Here is a 21,412-nt window from a genome sequence, read left to right on the forward strand (position 1 = left end):
CACAATCCCCCATTTTCTTTTTGTCACCATTGATTTGTGTTAAAATTTCCAGACATTTCAGAACCTTCTTAATTGGATCATAATTAAGTTCCTCTATTTTGATCACCTTCAGATTGTTGGGGTTTGTTTTGAGCAAGAGGGGCCTTGGGTCCCAGGAACACCTGTGCAATTCAGGCCTTGAAGAATTCTTTGTTGATAATATAGTGACGCCGTAAGAGATGTGAGAAAGTGCTGATTGCTTGGTATGCTGAAGTCCAGCTGCCCCTGAGATGGGAGGCAAGCAAGATAAGGAGGAGGCGAGATCTGGGAAAGAGAGCAATTAGGCCGGATAGAAGAATTCCACAGAGTTGTGAAAACAATGATGTAACCTTTTAGAGAGCAGCCAATAGTATGTTGCCAAGTGGGCATAATTATAGCAAACTGTATATAAGATGTGTCTGATGCTCAATAAAGTTGGATTCCGCTGATCACATTGGTTGTTAAAGCGGCCCCCTTCTTGCAGTAAGTGGCGCTCGAACACGGGACCCTAATGAAGACAAAGGTTAGGGTCTAAGAAGTTCTTCGGGACTTGGGAGATTCGCAGTAAGCCGGGAGGCAAGAAGAAGGCCGGCCCGGGATAGCAGTACCGGAGGCTGCAAGAAAAGGGAAGACAGCCTTGAAGCTGAAGACGCTGTAGAGCCGGGAACTGCTTAAACGAGGACTGTGCGCACAGGTATTAACGTTTAAATACGGATATGGATAGGCAGGCAGCGTATGATTTATTTATATGCTTTTTAGAAAAGCGACAGTGTAAGTTAAATTTTAAAAAGGAGTTGGTGCCGCTGTTAAGCTATGCAGGAGAGTTAGGATATTTTAAGGATCCAAATGAGGTGTTTGAAAGATTGCAGTGGAAAAAGTCTGGACAAGACTTGTGGCTGCATGGGTTAGATGATGAAAAACGAGCAAAGGAGTGTGGAAAATGGTGGAAGATGGTTATGACAGCATTGGATCAGCATCATGCTGAGCAAATGGCAGCTTATCAAGCCAGGGTATGATTAGATTATACGGACCCAAATGGAGCAAGTGTTACACATGCTGGGTTGCCTTTGTCAGAAGAGGTTCAGGATTATTTAAGAAAGGAGAAGGCTGCGTGTGTAAAAGGGCTAGGTGGCAGAGTCGAATTACAATCTGTAACACAGAACTCTGGTGAGGAGCCTTCCCCGTCTCTTTTAGCTGAGCAAATTGTACAGGAGAAGAAAGTAGGTGAGGGAGAGGAGACAAACAGGGCGATAGATCCTGGAGGTGGTGTTAAAGATCATGCAAGAAAGCACACAGAGTATTGGCAAAAGATTGCAGAACACTTAAATGCCGAAGGAGATCAGGAAGGGCTTAGCTGGCTGGCTGCTTCACATCAAGCTTTTCCAGTAATGTATACACAGGTCCCTGGGGAGCAAAATGTTGTTCAGGCTGATGTAACCCAATTGCCATGGAAATTGTTATCTCAATTAAGACAGACTGAGAGTCAGTTTGGGGTTCAATCTGAACCAGCTAGACAGATGATTGATTTTATTTATATGAACTATAATATGTTACCTAGAGATTCTTATAATGTTATGAAGCTGATCCTAACAGCATCTCGATTTATGACATTTTTGAATGAGTGGGAACACCTAGCTAGACAATCAGCTGGAGTACAAAGACAGCAAAACGATCCACTATTTGATGTAACAGTAGATCAGTTGTGTGGAACGGGACAGTATGAGAGACCAGTTACAGGCACTTTTACAGCCGCCTGTTTTGCAAGCATCAGCCCAGATAGTGAGGATGGCTTTTGACAAGCAGAAGGATGGAAATGCAAATCCTCACTATATGGGAATTAAGCAAGGTAGACAGGAACCTCTTGGTGAATTTGTAGATAAGTTGCTTGCCGCACTTAGAGCAGCAAGCGTAGGAGAAGGTATCCGAGAGGCAATTTTAAGGCAGTGTTTAATGCAGAATGGGAACCAGCAGACGCAGCAGCTTATTACATCAGCAGATCCTAGATGGACGGTAGCCGAATTGTTGCAGAGGGCTCAGGACTTGCCAAGCAATCCGATGGCCATGTTGACGGAGGTGATTGATAAGGGATTACAAAAACAGGCTGAGGTGTTGTCAATGACAATGACAAAACAGCTTGAGCATAGTCAACAGGTTATGGCAGCCTTAGTACCTTTGCGCACAAACTCGAAAGGGCAAGGCCAACCCTATAAGCAGTCATCAGACGAAATACAGTGTCATCGAAAAGTGTAAGGCGGAGATATCGTCTAAAGTAATGCCTGGACTTTTGGCCCATAGATCCGCTTTAGGGCATTTCCCTAGCGGAGATAGTTATTTTGATGAAGCTTGTTGGAGAGAATACAGGAACAAGTTGTGGGACTTGGTTATAGATGGTGATAAAACTGCTATAAAGCTGCAAAAGTCGTGGCGAGAATGCATGAACTGTGTTAAAACCTACGAACTGAAACAGCGAATGGCTGCTGCAGTTAGAGCAACTTTGTCAGGACGAGATGCAGCGCCAGGTGTATCTGAGTTGCAGCTGAAAGATGTGTCTGAGAACTGTCGACCGATCGACCGGGGCCGCCCCCGATACATCTTGCGGCGACCACACCGCGTTTACCAGCCGTCACCACTGCCGTTTGCACACAGCGGGGAACCTTCCTCTGACATCGCCAGTGACGGCTCAGACTCGGAAGACAATACCGGCAGCGAGGAATTCAAACAGCGCCGACTTTGCTTTACGGCCCCTCTTAGAAAAAATGGAGCGCTTGGAGGCTCGCGGTTACAGCGTTCCTGCCACCGCTCTCCTCCCGCGAGCCCTGCCGGCCCCCACGGATACCGACGGCTCCGACCAAGGCGGTACCGGCTGACGCACCACCGACACCGACAGCACCGACAGTAGCAGTGAAGCAGCTGCCACGGCAGCAGCCCCCACCCCTTTCCCCCGCAGCGGCTTTAGCCGCACCACTCTGTTTTGATTTAAAGCAACAGTACTCATTTTGTCATTTCTGATTGTAACGTCTTTCAGAGATTTGTTATTTAGAGTTTTGTTAAGTTTTTCTAATAAGCATAATGAATAAGTAAGCATTTGGTATTTATAAGTACTTAGTACATAGTAATTGCAGTAAGGTGTATGCACTTAGTTAAGAGTTCAAATTGTAAGATTTTGTTTTGGTTTGAACCTTCTTAGTTGTCTGCCTAGGCATTTCAAAGGAGCTCCATGTAATATAGTTAAGGAATGTATAAACAGGTTTTAATTTTGGAAAGTGTTTTTTAGTTAATGTAACAATTTTATTTCTTTTTAGACACTGATTTGATGGATTAATTTTAACATAGTTTTTTAAGGTTTTAAGGATTTTTTGGTATTAGCATAAGTTAAGGTTTGTAGTAAATAGGTATTAATTTTAACAACTATTCCTTCACTAATGTGCAGAAGAATCAAGACTAAGAGGAAACAGCATTTCCCATGAAGTCGAACATCGATCACAATAACTGTTATGATAATCTGGGGTCAAAAGCATCAATCAAAAAAATATTTTGTCCTGAATGCTGAATTTGAAAATAGGCAGTTTGGGCTGGTAAATACAGAAAACCTATTTTGTGGTGAGAAAAAGGATTTAAATCCCCATGGAAAATTATTGACAGGGATTGGCATAAGTGGGAAATAAAGACTAGAGAATTTTTACTTGGGAAATATCAGGAATAATTAAAAGGATTAGTAAAAGGAAAAGTAAGAGACATAAGATTTTGAAGGCAAAGGAATTGAAATAACAAAAGCACAATGGGAAATGGTAAACAAACTAACCAAGGAAGTAGAGAAGAGACTCCAAATGGAATTTTGAAGTGGGTTAAGGAGTTAAAAAATCTGTAGGGCTCCTGAAGAATGTAACTGCTGCCGAGAAGAAAATACACCCGGCTGCTGGTTGCACCCCAGCAGGCCGAGGAGGCAGAGTTAACATATACTGGTGGAGCCTAATTTTGATCCTAACCCTATTTGCACATAAGGAGTCCAATTGAGATCAAAAACCACGTTCCCATGTGTGGAATCTTGATCAGACCGGAGTGAAAAGACTTGAACTTGAAAAAGAAATGATAAATTTTTCTGCTACAGTTGAAATCATGGTAAATGCAAGCATAGATGCAATAAAAGCACAGCAAATTGAAATCAATAGTCTCTCGAAAATATCTACTCAGAATAGATTAGCTTTGGATTTTTTATATGTTAAGGAAGGGGGTGTATGTGTAGTCATAAATGTAAGTTGTTGTAGTTATGTTAATCTAGATAAACGAGTGGAAACAGATTTACAGGCGATTGTAAACCACAGTCAGATATTACATCAGATTTCTTTAGATGATACTTCTTGTGGATTTAAAGAAATATGGGATAAATTAACTTTCTGGTTACCAAATCTAAATTGGCTTAAACATTTGTTTGTAATATTGTTGGAATAATTGTAATATTGCTATGCATAATACTCTGCAATTGTTGTTACAAAACACTAAGACCTTTAAGTAAGATTGCTCATGTCAACAAGTTACAAGTAGAGAATTATGATCAGAATGTGATCAGAACAGATGAACTTAATTATGATCCAATTAAGAAGGTTCTGAAATATCTGGAAATTTTAACACAAATCAATGGTGACAAAAAAAAAAAAAAAAAAAAAAAAAAGGGGGGGGGGGAATTGTGATGAATAAAATTGTAAGACTTAGAGTGCACTGGGATTAAGGGTCAGGATCTTGTGAGGCCTGTTTAGAGGGTAAAGAGAAAGAAACCTATCTTGCAGACTTGCAAGGACACTGTCTGGTTAATTGGAGACACCACGGCTGAGAAGGAGCTGTCTTAAAGATAAATATTCAGAACTAGGAATTTGTTTTCTTCAGATAAGAAGCCTGCACAATTGGGCATGTGTGAAATTGGATGCTTTGACCCTTACCACACTGAATGTAGGGAGAAGGGATTTATATGTTATCTCACCAGTTCGCTATAATTTTACACACCTAGAGGGAAAATCAAAATTCATAACAACACAGCATGCATTTTCATTTTCGATTGAAAACATCAACAAATGGTACCAATAAGAGATCAGTGTTACTAGGATGAGCAAAAACACATTATTATGGGTAATTTTATATTGGGCAAGGCAGTGAAGCTCTTTTGCTCTTGCTGATTGCCTGCAAGTTTTCTGTCTGTGAAGCTAGAGCCTGGCCAGATCTACCTTTACAGATTAAAGAAATCTTGCTACCATTAAACAAATTATGATTTTTGACCATCCTAGAGAAAATAAAGGTGCAACATAACAGGTAATAATGAATTGATTGAACTTTTTCAGACATGTCTGATAGGGATACCCAGACTTAATGTTAATATGTTTGTTAATTATAGTAGTAAGTTTTAAGGTTCTTAGGTATCATTGTACTCATTTTGATTATTGTTAAACTTGTTTATAATTGTATTATGCAAAGTGTTCAGAGAATAACTTCCAAGGCCTTACTTGCACAAAAGAAAAACGGGGGAAATGTTGTCGGGCAAGAGGGGACATGGGTCCCAGGAACACCTGTGCAATTCAGGCCTTGAAGAATTCTTTGTTGATAATATAGTAGCAGAGTAGGAGATGTGAGAAAGTGCTGATTGCTTGGTATGCTGAAGTCCAGCTGCCCCTGAGATGGGAGGCAAGCAAGATAAGGAGGAGGCGAGATCTGGGAAAGAGAGCAATTAGGCCGGATGGAAGAATTCCACAGAGTTGTGAAAACAATGATGTAACCTTTTAGAGAGCAACCAATAGTATGTTGCCAAGTGGGCATAATTATAGCAAACTGTATATAAGATGTGTCTGATGCTCAATAAAGTTGGAATCCGCTGATCAAATTGGTCGTTAAAGCGGCCCCCTTCTTGCAGTAGATCGCCAGGATGCCTGAGGGCTGTGGCAGCAGTTGCAATTAACATTCAAGAGTCTCGAAAATTCACAATAGGGCAGAAGATCACAGTCCTAGTATCACACACCATCTCTGCTGTTCTAGAAGGACACTGGCTGTCTCCACAATGATTTCTTAAATACCAAGCCATCCTAGTAGAGCAGGATGATGTAGAAATTAAAGTTGCTAACTTTGTCAATCCAGCCTCTTTCCTCCAGGGTGGTGATGGAGAACGAGTTATTCATGATTGGAAACAATTGAGGCCACTTATTCCAGCAGACCTGACCTGAAGGAAGAACCCCTAGAAAAGGCAGACCATAACTGGTACACCGATGGAAGCAGTTTTGTGATCCAGGGAGAAAGAAAAGCTGGGTATGCTGTAACTACAGGAGAAGAGGTAATCGAGGCAGAAGCCCTACCAAGTAACACCTCCGCTCCAAAGGCAGAGATAATAGCACTGACCAGAGCTCTTGAGCTTTCCCGAGGGAAAAGTGCAAACATATGGACTGACTCCAAGTATGCCTTTGGGGTGGTACATGCCCATGGAGCCATTTGGAAAGAAAGAGGACTGTTGACATCTCAAGGAAAAGGTATTAAACATGCAGAAGAAATACTGAGGCTGCTAGAAGCAGTGCAGAAGCCAAGCAAAGTCGCCATAATGCACTGCAAAGCACACCAAAAAGGAAATACTGGTCAAGAAAGAGGCAACAGACTGGCAGATGAAACAGCTAAAAGGGTGGCCAGGGAGGGGAGAAAGCTGTCAGAGTTTGTTTTGATCCCAGATGGTAAACTGTCAATTGAGCAAAAAGAGCCAGAACCTGTGTATAGCACAGAGGATCAGACATTAATTAAAGACCTTTTGGGGAATAGGACAGGAAAGGGCTGGGCCAGGACACCGGATGGGAAATTAATCATTCCCACGAACCTTCTCTGGGCTTTTGTTCAGATGGAACAGGCAAAGACTCACTGGGGAGCAGAAGCCCTGTATCGAAAATTGGTTCAGGAGTGTATAGCACGGAAATTATACACCACGGTCGAACAGGTAACCCGGCAATGTGAGGTGTGTCTTAAGGCTAACCCCAATGTAAGAAGAGGAGTTAGACTGGGACAAATTAGCAGAGGAAATTATCCAGGACAACAATGGCAAATTGATTTTACTGAGCTCCCAAGAAAGGGGGGATACAGGTACCTGTTGGTACTCACTGACACCTTCTCTGGTTGGCCAGAAGCATTTCCCTGTCACACAAACAAAGCACGGGAGGTTACTAAGGCAGTGTTACAAGAAATAATACCTCGTTTTGGGGTACCTGCTGCTATTTCCTCAGACAGGGGACCTCATTTTGTAGCCAAGGTGGTACAACAGGTGAGCAAAATTTTAGGGATTGATTGGCAACTCCACACCCCCTACAATCCACATTTGAGTGGGCAAGTGGAGAAAATGAACCATTTAATCAAAAACCAGATAGTAAAAATTGGACAGGAAGCAAACCTTCCTTGGCCACAAGCATTACCAATTGCCCTGTTGCGAATTCGAACTAAGCAAAGAATAAAGGAAGGGTTGAGCCCATTTGAAATCCTGTTTGGAAGACCTTATGTAGTAGGAACTATGGACCCTTCTGAACCAGGGCAATTTAGAGAGGAAATGTTGAACAAGTATGTTCAGCAAATTTATAAGAACCTGAGCATTGTTAACAAACAGGTGATTGGAACCAATGTGAGAGGGTTAGACAGACCAGTCCATGATGTGGAACCTGGAGATTATGTCTATGTGAGATCTCTTTCAGAAAACCCTCTGGAGCCCAAGTGGACCAGACCATATCAGGTGTTATTGACATCCTTCACAGCCATCAAAATCAAGGAACAAGCTGCTTGGATTCACCACACCAGAGTCAAGAAGACTTCAGCAAAAGAATGGAAACTTGAATCCCAGGGACTCCTGAAGCTCAAGCTGTATCGATAATTGTGATTTGTTTGTTGGTTGATACTATTGAGAGATGGGAAGGAAATAGGTACTGAAATGTTAGTCAAGAATTGGCTTTGCAAACTAATCTCCCTAACTGTTGGATAATACTACTGTTAGTTTTGATTAAGATAATGATGTGTACTGGAAAGAGTGGTGTAGAATCCTACCAGAACTATAAAAATTATAAACTCAGGCATGAGCTGGAAACAGGACATTCTTTTAAGAAAATATAGTATAGGAATATACTGTTGGCTGTGGATCAGCTTCACCTCTCTCTGAGCTGTACAACTGCCCCCCGAACCAAGAGAGCCAACAGCAGTGCCCAAGGGAGCGGCAGCGGTGCCGGAGCGCTGCGGGCGGCGGCAGCGGAGCGGGGAAGGGTCTGGGCGGGCCCCGGGGCATGCTGAGAGCCGGGGAGCGTTGAGCTGCTGGGCCCCGGCGCTGCACGGGGCGTGCGGAGCTCAGCCTTGAGGTTTTCCTTCCTGCCTTTGTCTTTGAGTCCCCAGGTTCCCACTGCCTGCTGCGGAACATCTTGGGGCTGCCTCCAGCCCTCGCAGCAGCCTCTCTCGGGTTGCACTCGGATTGGTTTTGTCTCAGGTTGGCTTTGAGCTTTTTCCCTTAGGCTGTGAGCCGAACGCAGCTCAGGAAGAAAGTTCTGACTGCAGGCTGGAGAGAGAGGACTTGGGGCCGCAGGAGGAAGTTTGAGGAGGGGTTTGGAGGACCCCAAAGCGCTTGTGCAGGGCAGAGACACAAATAGGTCCCTGAGCCATAGCCGCCGCCCCCAGCGCTCCCCGGCCCCGCAGCCCCTCCCGCCCCGCCGCAGCTCAGCAGCCGGCAGCTGCCGCTCGCCCTCCAGCACCTCGCATCCAAAGGGAGTCTCTGGTTTCAGTTCTGATGCGCCAGAGGGTGAGAAGTCTGGGTTGGGTTGTTGGGTATTTGGCAGCAGCAGCAAGGTAATTTCCTGTGCCTTTTGTCCAGGGTCTGGATCTAGCAATTGCTGTGACCCCACCTCTGCAGAGCTATTTCCTGGCTCCGTTTGCAGTGTCCCCGGGGTTGGGCTTGTTACCAGTGCTGATTGAGTCTGTTGCTGCCTAACAATCATTTTGATGTCTTGCTGGAGCTGGCCTCTTGCAGCAACATTGACTTCCCATCTCCACTTACTGTCTTTCCTTTGGGGCTGTTAGTTCTTGTTACCTGTGCCAATGGATTTGGTTTTGTTCCTGTATGAAGTTTGGTTTCAGGCTAACAGCTCTGCACCTGTGTGCTGGATTTTCATGTAGCATGTGTTGTGTTGGCAGCAATTTGGTTTTCCACTGCTCCCCTGTTTCAGTGTCTCAGTCTCTGCTAATAGGTAACTCCAGCCATTGGTCCATGAACCTGATTCAAATAGCAGCTCAGGTCTGGGCAAGCTTGCTTCTGTTCCTTCACTCTTGACAGCAGTGATCCACAGCACTTCAGTTGGGGGCCAGATGTTGTGGGACAGGGAGGTGATGTTGTTTGAAACCCCAATGCATTTCAGTTACATTTTCATGACTGTGGAGCACCAGCTGTCAAGTCCTCCCCAACTTCTCTAGGTTGCTTCTTGTGCAGCATCAAATGTGCCTTTTGTAGTCTTTGGGAGGCAGCATCTAAGGTTTCTCTCTCCATCCAGCTGCACCTCTTGATTATGGAAGATTTGCTCCCTGTCCTGTGTTCTTCTTCTCTAAAGCTGCTTTTTGTCATTCCAGCAGTCTCTCTCAGTGGCTTAGCTCTTTGTTTTGGTCTGTAAACCATTTTAGACTGTCCTGGTTTACTGATTGGGTATCCCCAGCAGCTGCATGAGGGTGACCTAAATGACCTCCTGATGTGTGTGCCATCACCCCATGTTCCTTCTGTCCACATTACAGAGACCTGAGCACAAACCTAACAGGCAGTTGTCCCCCAAGAAGTTGACTCTTCCCTTGAAAGTGCCACTGGTCTCTTTGGAGCCAGAAAGGATCTTCTGTGTGGTTCTGAGCCTGAACTCAAACCTCTCTCCCTTAATCCTGCAGCTACAAGTGGTCCAAGAGAGCAGAGGTCTTAGCTGCTTTGCTTTGTAACCAACCTGTGCGTCCATCAGGCCACTGCTGAATGGCTTCATTGATGCCACAGCTTTGACTGTGACTACCAAGGTGTCTTTGATAGGAGCCGTGTTAGTGTCTGGCAAGGTTTCAAGGGCAGTGTCCTCCACTGCAATAGGAGCAGCACTGTCTGTCCTGTAGCTCTTAGAGCTTCAGTTCAGCCTAGGGCAGCCATTGTCAATTTGCAAAAGGCATACACAAAGAATGAAAAACTACACCCCCATGGCCAACGCCACTGACATGGCTTGGGCTGTTGCGGCGGCTCTGATTGGCTGTGGCTGCCCGGCCGTGGGCGGGACTTCCGTTCCAGACTGCGACCTGCCTCCGCTCCCCGTCCCACGTGGCCGCAGCAGCCGGAGGGGCCAGGCCGGGGTCTCCCTCCCAGCGCTCTCTGTTCGCCAGCAGCCTGCCAGGGCCGGCGGCTCCCTGTGCGCTGAGCTCTTCCTCCTTCTCCTTCGCTGCTTCGCTCTTGTCCCGGGATCCAGGTGTGGTGAGGGAGTCTCTGGGGCTGAGTTGGGGGTCGTGGGGTGGGGATCAGGGAATGCTCTCTGTGGGGCTGCGAGGGGTCGGGAGGGTCGCTTGGGTTGGGGAGGGGTATGTAGGGCAGGGGTCGGTGGGGGTGGGGCGGGGGGAAGCCTCTGCGGGGATTTAGGGGGAACCGATGGGGTTTGGTTGGGGGCTTCTGGGCATATGTGGTTGGAGGTCCGTGGGATCCGGGGGAGATCCGTGGGGTACGGGGTGGGTCTGTGAGGTGCGGGGGAGCTCTGCAAGCTTGGCGCTTGGGGTCTGTGCGGTTGGGGGGCGGTTCGCTGTGATTGTGGGGACCTCTGTGCGGCTGTGGGGGTCCGCGGTATTCGGGGTGGGAGGGGGAGGGGGGCTGTGGGGTAGGGCAGAGGTGTGCAGGGTCAGTGAGCGTCATCTGTGCTGTTCTGGGAGGGGTCTGTGCGGTTGGGGTGCCGTGGGTGGGGTTGGAAGATTTGTCGGTGTGTTTGGGGGGGTTTCTTTGGTCTGCTGGGGGGTCCTGGGATGATCCGGGTGGACCTAGAGGGGTTCGGGAGGTGGTGCTGGTGAACTCAGGTGGTCCTGGGGTGGTCCACGTAGACGTAGAGGGGCTCTGGACGGGGGACTGGTGGCGCCGCGTGGTGGGGCAGGGTTGCTCTGTGGGGCGGCTGGGGAGGGTCGGTTGGGTTGGGGAAGGATTTGTGGCGCAGGGGTCCGTGGGGCTGGTGGAGGGCAAGCTTCTGCAGGTATCTAGGGGGGATCGGTGGCCTGTGTCCCTGTGTCCCTGTGCTGGGGGCTGGGCTGGCAGCAGAGCTGAGCTGGCAGCGGCGCTGTGGGGGCTGCTGTGTGCAGGAGAGGTGGTGGTGAGCGTGGGGTGTGGCTTGCAGCAGAGGCTGCTGTGGGGGTGTGTGGGGGAGCCCTGGGGGTTTGGAGGCTGCTGTGCTGGCAGCGGCTGGGCTGAGGGCCAGGCGCGGGGGGGAGCTGTGGGCAGGCTGTGTGCTGGGTGCCGTGGGGGTGTGGGGCGTGGGTGCTGTGCTGAGCCTGAGCTTGGGAGCACCTGGGGCTGGTGTCAGCTGTGGGGCGGTTTGGCTGTGCTGGGGGTGGTGGCATCCAAGGCCTCTGTGCTCTGCAATCTCTTGAGGCACAAAGATTCCCTGGGGGGTTGCAGAGTGATTCTCAGTTTCTCTGCAGGCCTCCTGAGCACAGAAAGGCTCAGGGCAGGAGGAGCTTTTGCCGATGGTTGTTTTGTGCAGCCTTGGGTGTTGGATCAGTGTCTTGGCTGAGTTTGGTCCTTTCCCTTGTGGCCAAGTTGAGGTCCCTTTGGTTTTGGCAGCTGAGCACAGCTTGAGGCTTTTGCTGCAATGGTTTTTGTGCTGGCAGCATTGTGTGCTGCCAGCTGGAGTGCTGTGTGCAGCTGTGGTGCCCCCAAGAGGGGCAGGAGGTTGAGCTGTTGGAGGGGGTGCATAGGAGGCCATGTGGGTGGTGGGAGGGCTGTGGCAGCTCCCCTGTGGGGGTTGGCTGTAAGAGTTGTGTCTGAGGCTGGAGAGGAGAAGGCTGTGGGGAGAGGTTGGAGCAGCCTTGTGGTAGCTGTTGGGGTCTGCAGGAGAGCTGGGGAGGGACTTCGGTGAGGGGCTGGGAGTGATGGGCTGAGGGGACTGGATTGAAGGTTGAGGAGGGCAGATTTGGAGTGGAGCTTGGGAGGCAATAGTTTGGAGTGGGGGTGGTGAGAGCCTGGAGCAGGTTGGGCAGGGAGGTGCTGGCTGCCCCCTCCCTGGAGGTGCTGAGGGTGAGGTTGGATGAGGGCTTGAGCAGCCTGGTGTGGTGGAAGGTGTCTGTGGGCATGGCAGGGGGTTGGAGCTGTCTGATCTTTGGGGTCCCTTCCAGCCCAAAGCATTCTCTGGCTGCTTCAATTTGGACACTTAGCAGAAGTGCAATGAAGGGAACTTGAAATAAGCAAAGTTGTGAAACTGGCTCTGAGCCTGGGGGCTGGGTGTGAGCTTGGGAAGTGGTTCTGACCTTAGTTGCTGTCTCTGGGCTTGGGGTGTGGTTCCTGACCTCAGGGCCTGTCTCTGAGGTCAGGGCCTGGTTCCTGAGCTTGGGAAGTGGTTCTGATCTTACTTGCTGGCTCTTGAGCTTGGTTCTGGCCTTTGTTGCTGGTTCTGGAGCTTAGGGGCTGGCTCTTGAACTTGGGGTCTGGCTGTGAGCTTGGAATGTTGTTCTGACCTTAGTTGCTGGCTCTGAGCTCAGGGGCTGGTTCTTGAGCTTGGGAAGTGGTTCTGATTTTATTTTCTGGCTCTTGAGCTTGGGGTCTGGGTGTGAGCTTGGAAAGGGGTTTTGAGCTTAGTTGCTGGCTCTGGGCTTGGGGTGTGGTTCTTGATCTCAGGGCCTGTCTCTGAGGTCAGGGGCTGGTTCTTCAGCTTGGGAAGTGATTCTGACCTTAGTTGCTGGCTTGGGAGCTGAGTCTGCACTTTTGATCTAGGTTCTGGACCTTAGTGGCTGTCTCTTGAGCTTGGGGGCTGGCTCTTGAGCTTGGAATGTGGTTCTGTCCTTATTTGCTTATTATTGTGGTTATTATTGTGGTTCTGACCTTATTTGGAGACTTGATGGCACTTGGTGCCATGGGTTAGTTGTTTGGGTGGATTGGATTGGTTGATGGGTTGGACGTGATGATCTTAAAGGTCTCTTCCAACCTGGTTTGGTTTGGTGGCTTGTGAGCTTGGGGCCTGGGTGTGAGCTCTGGAGGGGGCTCTCAGCTTGGGAAGTGTTCTGACCTTAATTGCTGGTTCTTGAGCTCAGGGGCTGGCTCTGAGCTTGGGAAGTGGTTCTGATCTTAGCTGCTGGTTCTTGAGCTTGGGGCCTGGATGTAAACTTAGGAGCTGGTTCTGAGCCTGGGGTCTGGCTCTGCATTTCTGATCTGGATTCTTGGGCTTGGAAGCTGACTCTGACCTTAGTTGCTGGTTCTTGAGCTTGGGGGCTGGGTGTGAGCTTGGCCCCTGCCTTGAATTTAAAATGAGAGAGTTTAGGCAGTTGGAAGTTGAAGCTGAGCTGCTTTGCACAGCAGTGCTTCAGTGTTTGTGGTGCTCCAAAGGCAGATCTCAAAGAGCTGCTGCAAGAGTTGAGCTGAAGTGGCACAGTGCCCTGCAGAGGCAAAAGCTTTTCCCTGCCAGTCAGCCATTGGAATCATCTCCCCAGGGCAGTGGTGGATTGCCCTGCAGGGCAGAGTTGGAAGGCTCAGCTTGGCAGGGGGCTGGGCCAGCTCCTTTCCAGTCCAGTGTCAGCTGGCAAGGTTGGAGCAGCTGAGCCTTGGGGTCCCTTGCAGCCTGGCATTGTGTGGCAGCAGAGCTGTGCTGCTGGTTTTGAGGGCACTTGGAAAGCTTCTGGAGCATTTGTGCAGAGTGTGCAAGACATCCCTGAGCCTAGCAACTCCCTCAGCTCTTTTCAGAATGAACTCTGCAGAGCTGGAAGAGCTTTCCAGGAATTTGGCAGAGGTTTGGAGGAGTTTGGAAGGGATTTTGGTTCTTCTCCTCCTTGTCTTCTTTATTGTCCTCCTCTGCCTCATCTTTTTCCTCCTCTCCTGGAGGCTGCCCTTAGACTCCTAGAATCGTAGAGTGGTTTGGGTTGGGAGGGAGCTGCAAAGGTGCTGCAGTCCAAGCCCCTCTGCAGTCAGCAGGGACATCCTGCACTAGCTCAGGTTGCCCAGAGCCCTGTCCAGCCTCACCTTGAACCTCTCCAGGGCTGGGCCCTCAAGCCCCTCCCTGGGCAACCTGTTGCAGTGTTCCAGCAGCCTCCTGGTGCAGAACTTGTTCCTCACCTCCAATCTCAATCTGCTCTGCTCTAGTTTGAAGCCATTGCCTCTGGTGCTGTCCCTGCAGGCTTTGCAAAGAGTCCCTCTGCAGCCTTCTTGTAGTCCCCTTCAGGTACCAGAAGGTCACTCTTAGGTGACTCTCCCCAGAGTCTTCTCTTCTCCTCTCCAGGTTCATCACCCTCAGCTCCCTCAGCCTGTCCTAGTAGCAGAGCTGCTCCAAGCCCCTGATCATTTTTGTGTCCCTCCTCTGGACCCTCTCCATCAGGTCCCTGTCCTTCCTGTGTTGAGGGCTCCAGAGCTGGCTGCAGTGCTGCAGGTGAAATCTCAGCAGATCAGAGCCAAGTGCCAGGATGGCCTCTGTCTATATCTGGCCATGCTGCTTTTGGTGCAGCCCAGGCTGCCCTTGGCCTTGTGGGCTGCAGGCTCCCCCTGTCTGTTCCTGTCCAGCTTCTTGTCCAGCTGCAGCCCCCAGTCCTTTTCTGCAGGGCTGCTTCCTATCCCCTCCTCCCCCAGCGTGTCCTGATTGTGAGGATTGTGCCAGGCCAGGGGCAGGACCCTGCCCTTGCTCTTGTTGAAGCTCAGGAGGTTGCCCTGGGCCCCCTTTGCAGCATCAAATCCACAACAATCCATAGTGCGCCTGGGCCACGGGAGCCAAGCAACCTCCCTAGGCCAAAGCTTCCTCCAGAGCTCCACCAAAGCAGGCCAGAACCCCAGGCCCCAAATTCCTTCCCCCTCCCGCATGCCTCTCTGCCCCTCCTCCCCCATACCCAAGAGCTGCAGTTACAGATTCTGGTAGGCAGCTCCCAGGTGAGCCAGGCCGCTGCAGGCCGCAGTTGGCAGCACTGCCAAGGCCTCAAAGCTCCTCTGCAGAGAGAGATCCCAGAAGATGTTCCTGGGAGCAGAGAGGAAGGGCAAAGGAGGTTGGAGATCCTGTGCTGTTCCTTTGTAGAGAATGGGTGCAGGCCTTGTGGGAATGAACTAAGACAGATGACACTTTGTGGTGTCCCTCTGTACTCTGCTGTCCCTGCTGGAGGTCTCTACTCTCTTGTGTAAGACATTGCAGTGCCTTCCATCCACCACAGGGATTCTCCTCCATGTTCTCATCCAGGGACTTCTGTTGGAACCTACTGGCTGTAAAGATCAGCCCTGGTGATGTTGTGGAACCCTTGGGACTCTGAGGGGGCAGCAAGTGAGTGGAGCTGGAGCAATGGATGGAGAGATGGAGGCTGAAGGCTGCAGGGGGTGGGAGGGCTTAGTTCAGCAGCTGTGTGGCTCTGCCTGGCTCCTACCTCCAATGGTGCTGGCAGCAGCTGACCCCAGAAGCTCAAAGTCCCTAACCCTGCCTGGCTGAGGACAGTCCCCTGACCCCTCCTGACATCCAGCACAGCCCAAGCAGGCACTCAGGGCTCCTAGCCACACAGCCCAGCCATAGCCCATGGCAGGAGTCACCTGAGGTCTCACTCCCTCTCTGTCCCCCTTCCTCTCCTCACTTCCTGCCTGAGGTGTCTGCCGGGTCCCTCCCCAGCCCTCATCTGTAACCCCCCCTTGGCTTGGTGCTGTTCTTTCAGCCCTCCAGCTGATCCCAGCCTTTAGTCTCAGGCCCCTTCCATTCTTGTGCTGCTGCTTCCAGCCCAGTTCCTTAGATGCTTCCTCAGCCACAGCATTTCCCACTCCACCCTTCCAGCTGAAGTGGCAGTGGAGGTGGGGGACACAGGGCCATGGGACAGCCAAGGCAATAGGGCCATGGATGGGCTGGAAATGGTGGAAGAGCCTGGGAATGGTCAGGCAGGAATTTGGCCTTGTTCCCCCAAATAGGGGAGAGGATCCAGGGCCAGGTGCAAATGTGTGTGCAGGAAATGGCAGAATCTGGCAGCTTTTTAGGAGGTGAAAGGAGTGAATTATGCTGCAGCTCTTCATGTGCCAGCTGGGAGATGAACAACAGCCCATGGGCACTGTGCCCTCCCACCAAACCTCATTTTCTCTTGGGGATGTGGAGTGACAGCTCCAGGGAACTGGGAAGAGCAAGCTGAGAGAAATGGTCAGGGAGAGAAGGAAGCCAAACCCTTTCCAGTGAGTCTCTTTGGGCTGCAGGTGTGTGAAGGGTGCTGGAGGTATGAGGTTTGGGCAGGAGCCAGAGACTCCTCCAGCATCCCAGTGAGGGCTTAAGAAGTTTAGCATGAATGTGCCCATGTCTCTTCCCCCTTTGCTACATCTGCAGAGATCATGAAGCTCCCTTTGTGTGTGTCCTGAGGGCTGCTCTGATCTTCTTTTGGGGAGTGGCCAGCAGAGAGGCGTGTGCAGGGCAGAGCTGAGCACAGAATGGGTGTGGTGGGGGTGAGGAGCTGAGTCTGCACTTGTTGAGGCCTCCCATCTTGAGCAGCCCTGGCTGTGTGCTGTGGCTGTGCTGCTGGGCTTGGGAGCTGCACCCAGCAAGTCTGAGCTGTACTGCCTGGTCCTGGGCAGTGCTGAGCCATCCCTTGCAGGTCAGTGCTCTCCTCTGAGACCTTTGCTTCTCTTTGGCAGGAGTTGTATCCCTCTCTCTCCATCATCCCTGCTTCTGCTTGCTGGGGAAGAGCTGAGTTTGCAGATCTGCCCCATGGAGCAGCCCAGCAGGTAAGAAACCCAGAGTAGGGCAACAGCAGGATCCCAGCCCCAGAGTCCCAGGGCACCTCCCAGCCTCCTCCACCTCTTCCTGCCCACCACATTTCACCCCTCCAGGGGCTCTGAGGCACATCAGGTGTTGGAGTTTGGGAACTCCCTAGGCTTGTGGGTGTCTGTCGTGTGGCAGGAGGTGATGTTTGGGGTTTGGATTTGGAAGGTGGTGGGAGAAGGTTGGAGGTGGTTTGGTCTTTCATTGGCCAGTGCTGCTGCCTCCATTGTCTGAGGCAGGAGAGATCATAGGACAGGGCCTGGGCCAGGAACCACCCTGCCAATGCCACCAGGCTTGAGGAGAGCAGGACAGGACCACTTGTAAGCCCCAGGGTACCTCAGGGCACTGATCACAGGAACCTGGAGTCTCAGCACAGGTATTAGAGGTCTGTGCCCACACCATTGCAAAAATTGTATATTTGAGGTCCCCTCTGCATTCTTTCCTCCAGCTGGGTGTTGGGAGGTGTTGGGAGTCAGGGAGTGTCATGACCCAGGCAGGATCTGAGGGTTTGAGGTCCTGGGCTCAGGTGCTTCCATCTTACCTACTTCAGAGCTGTGACCCCTTTCTGCCACAGTATGGCCTCACAGAAGGACCCAGAGAAAAGCTGGGAGGAGAAGCAGCACCCAGAGATCAAGTTGGAGCAGCCCAAGTGCAGCCCCAAGGGAGAGAAGGATGAGAAGGTAGAGGACAAGATGGAAGATGGTGATGCTGAGCAGAATCATGACTATGATAATGATGAGTATGAAGAGGAGGATAACCATGAGAATGAAGGTGATGAGGATGAGGAGGAAAAGGAATTTGCAGAGGAGGATGAAGCCAGAGCAGGTCCCTCTGTGCCACCCAAGCAGTGCCGTGAGTGTGGGCAGAGCTTCCCACTTGGCTCAGAGCTGGTTAAGCACCACTGCCCCTACCCTGGTCCCCAGCCCTTCGTCTGTGGTGACTGTGGCAAGAGGTTCAACAAGAGCTCTGAGCATATCCAGCATTGCCGCACCCACACCGGTGAGAGGCCATACAGCTCTGCGGAGTGTGGCAAGACCTTCACTCACAGGTCTTCCCTCACTCAGCACCGCAGTGTGCACAGCACTGAGAAGTCCTTCCCCTGCGGGGACTGCGGCAAGAGCTTCAAACAAATCTCCTATCTCACTATCCACCGCCGCATCCACACTGGAGAGCATCTGTTCCCCTGTGCTGAGTGCGGCAAGAGCTTCACCAGGAGCAATGGATTCATCCAACACCAACTCATCCACAGCGGTGAGAAGCCGTACAGCTGTGCCGACTGCGGTAAGAGCTTCACCCAGAAGGGAAACCTCACAGAGCACCGTCGTGCGCACACTGCCGAGAAGTCTTTCAGCTGTCCGGAGTGTGGCCAGGCCTTTAGTCATAGGAGCGCTCTCATTCGCCACCGCCGCACCCACACCGGTGAGAAAGATTTCAGCTGTCCTGACTGTGGCAAGCGCTTCAGCCGCAGAGACAATCTCATTGATCACCTCACGAGCCACACTGGTGAGAAGCCTTTCACCTGTGCTGATTGTGGCAAGAGCTTCAGCCACAGGAGCACTCTAATTGCTCACCGCCGCACCCACAGCAGTGAGAAGGCTTTCAATTGTGCTGATTGCGGTAAGAGCTTCATCCAGAAAACACTCCTCAACAATCACCGCTGCACCCACACCAGAAAGCATCTTGCACTGGAGGGGAGGCATAAGCCCACCTAGAATCTGTTGGGTAATCATGACCCTTCTGAGAGGGCCTTTCCAGCACAAAAATCATCCCTTTTTCCTTTGCAATTCTCAGGGACTGGGGACACCAGCAGCAACAAACATCTCCTGCCCTTCTGAACACCAATTAGTGCTAATGAGAACAATTACAGTGCTGAGTCGGCACAGCTGGAGCTCCCAGTGGAGCTGGGTAGGGCTTTGCCAGGGTCTGTCTGGTTCTTCCCCAATGCTTTGTGTCTCCCTGGGGTAAGAAATCCTCTGTCCATTAACCAATTGTCTCATTAAACCCCAAAAGTTACCCAAATCCTGTCTGTTTGCTTTTATTTCTGACATTCCTGCCTCAATGCCCAAATTTTGGGGGCATTTGCTCCCGAGGGATGGGGTGGAGCTGTGTGCCCAGTTCAGGGAGAGGACAATGAGGTTCTCAGAGGAGTCTTGAGGGGCATCTCAGAGACATTCTTCAGGGACTTTCAGGTGATCTTAGGTGTTTGGGATTTGGATGGTCCTGGGACTGACTTTTGGGATCTTTGGAGGGTGTAGGGGGAAGCTGATGGAGATCTTTGGAAGAACTCAGAAAGCTTCTGTTGGCTTTCCACTCTGGAGCTGGAACAAGTTGAAGAGCTGAGAAGAGGTTAATCTGCTTCTTCCCCCCAAAACAGAAGTGAAGGAAAAATAACACACACCCCCAAATCAAAAAACCCTCTGGGTTGAGATAAGGACTTGAGACAACATCAACAGAGCTGAATCCAGATGAGATCACATAGTGCACACTGACCTGAGGCTGTTTGCAGAAAGAAGCACAGCAGTCAGCAGCAGCAGCCAGGAGTTAAACCCCTACAGCCTTCCCTCTCAGCAAAGAGCCAGCACCTGAGAGCCAGAACCCAACAGCAGCAACCAGAACAGGAAGCCTCTCATGTTGCCATCTGAACTTCAAGCCCTGTAGTCCTTTGCTCCAGCCAGCACTGTCCCTGTGAAGGTGGCATGAGGCAGGATGGTGTGGAGTAATGGCAACAAATTTTCAACTTAACCTTTGATATTGCCAAGCCCTCATCCTGTGCCACCTGTGCCATGCCCAGCAGCAATCAGCAGCACACCTCAGGCACTGTCCATTCTCACTCCACAGGAGGTCTCTTTGCAGTACCCAAAGGGCTGCTCACTGCAGGTGCTCTGCAGCTCCACTCTGTTCCAGCACAGTCTGGATCAGTCCATGCCCATGCAAATGCTGGGGCTGTGTTTCCAGTTCTGGGGCAATCGAGTCCAGTGACTCCTTCCATGCCTCCAAGTGAAAGCAAACTGTGGCTTGCATCCCAGTACTCAGCTTTCAACACATCCAGGTGTGGGGATCCTGCTGTCATACCAGAAACACAGATGGGTTCCACCCCTCATAGTTGGATGGTGTCAGAGCACTCTGGGCACCTGTATCTACTAAAGCTTTATCCTCTCATGGCTTCAACTTGCCAGGCCATTGGTTCTGTGTGGTTCAACAAATCAATTTGTCTCTCCCTTCCATCTGTTTGGAGGCCGAGGCCCTCTAAGTGCCAGGTGCTGTTCATTGGCCACAACAACCCCATGCAGTGCTACAGGCTGGGGTCAGAGTGGCTGGAGAGCAGCCAGACAGAAAGCATCCTTGATGGTACTGGTTGATAGTAGGCTGAACATGAGCCAGCAGTGCACCCAGGCAGCCAAGAAGGCCAATGGCATCCTGGACTTTATCAGGAAGAGTGTGGCCAGCAGGAGCAAGGAGGTCATTCTGCCCATGTTCACTGCACTGGTTAGGCCACACCTTGAGTACTGTGTCCAGTCCTGGGCCCCTCAGTTTAGGAAGAATGTTGACTTGCTGGAAGGTGTCCAGAGAAGGGCAACAAAGCTGGGGAGGGGTTTGGAGTACAGGTCCTATGAGGAGAGGCTGGGAGTTCTGATTTTGCTTAGCCTGGAGAAGAGGAGGCTCAGGGGAGACCTTATTGCTCTCTACAACTACCTGAAGGGAGGTTGTAAACAGGAGGAGGTTGGTCTCTTCTCTCAGGTAACCAGCACCAGAACAAGAGGACACAGTCTCAAGCTGCACCAGGGGAGCCTTAGACTGGATATTAGGAAGAAGTTCTTCATGGAGAGAGTGATTGCCCATTGGAATGTGCTGCCTGGGGAGGTGGTGGAGTTGCCATCATTGGGGGTGTTTAGGAGGAGACTTGATAGGTTGCTTGGTGCCATGGCTTAGTTGATTATATTGTGTTGGATGATGGGTTGGATGTGATGATTTTGAAGGTCTCTTCCAACCTGGTTTATTCTATTCTATTCTAAGTGGACAGAACAAAGGGGATGGTTTCTGAGAAAAAAGAATTGCAGGGAATAAAAGGGTTGGTGCCTGAGCAAAAAGAAGGGCAGAGGAAAAAAGGTTGGTGCCTGAGAATAAAGAAGCGCAGGAAGCACTAGAAAAAAAAGATTTGGTGCCCAAGAATAAAGCCCAGAGAATAAAAGTGGTGGTGCCTGAGATAAAAGAAGTCCAGAGGAAAAAAGGGATGGTGCCCGAGAGAAAAGGGGAGCAAAGAAGAAAACGGTCTGTGGCAGAGAAGAAAGGAGTGCACAGAATAACAGAGTTGGTGCCTGAGAAAAAGTAAGCACAGGGAATAATTGGGTTGGTGCCCCAAAAAAAAAGAAGTGCAGGGAAAAATAGGGTTGGTGTCTGAGAATAAAGAAGAGCAGAAGAAAAATGTCTTGGTGCCCAAGAGATAGAAAGTGAAGAGAAAAAAA

The 21,412-nt window shown here is 50.3% G+C and overlaps 1 protein-coding gene across 1 annotated transcript; it reads left to right on the plus strand.

The window, feature by feature from the left end:
* The first annotated feature begins 10,215 nt into the window (after nucleotides 1-10,215).
* LOC137456905 (zinc finger protein 883-like) lies at nucleotides 10,216-18,661 on the plus strand. Its single transcript, XM_068168594.1, has 3 exons — nucleotides 10,216-10,478; nucleotides 16,823-16,912; nucleotides 17,524-18,661. Exons 1-3 carry the CDS (start codon nucleotides 10,216-10,218, stop codon nucleotides 18,659-18,661), a joined length of 1,491 nt encoding a protein of 496 aa, XP_068024695.1.
* Nucleotides 18,662-21,412: the final 2,751 nt, after the last annotated feature.

The sequence above is a fragment of the Melanerpes formicivorus genome, unplaced genomic scaffold (assembly GCF_026170545.1).
Source record: "Melanerpes formicivorus ecotype bairdi unplaced genomic scaffold, bMelFor1.0.p_v2 SCAF_142, whole genome shotgun sequence".
Lineage (NCBI taxonomy): Eukaryota > Metazoa > Chordata > Aves > Piciformes > Picidae > Melanerpes > Melanerpes formicivorus.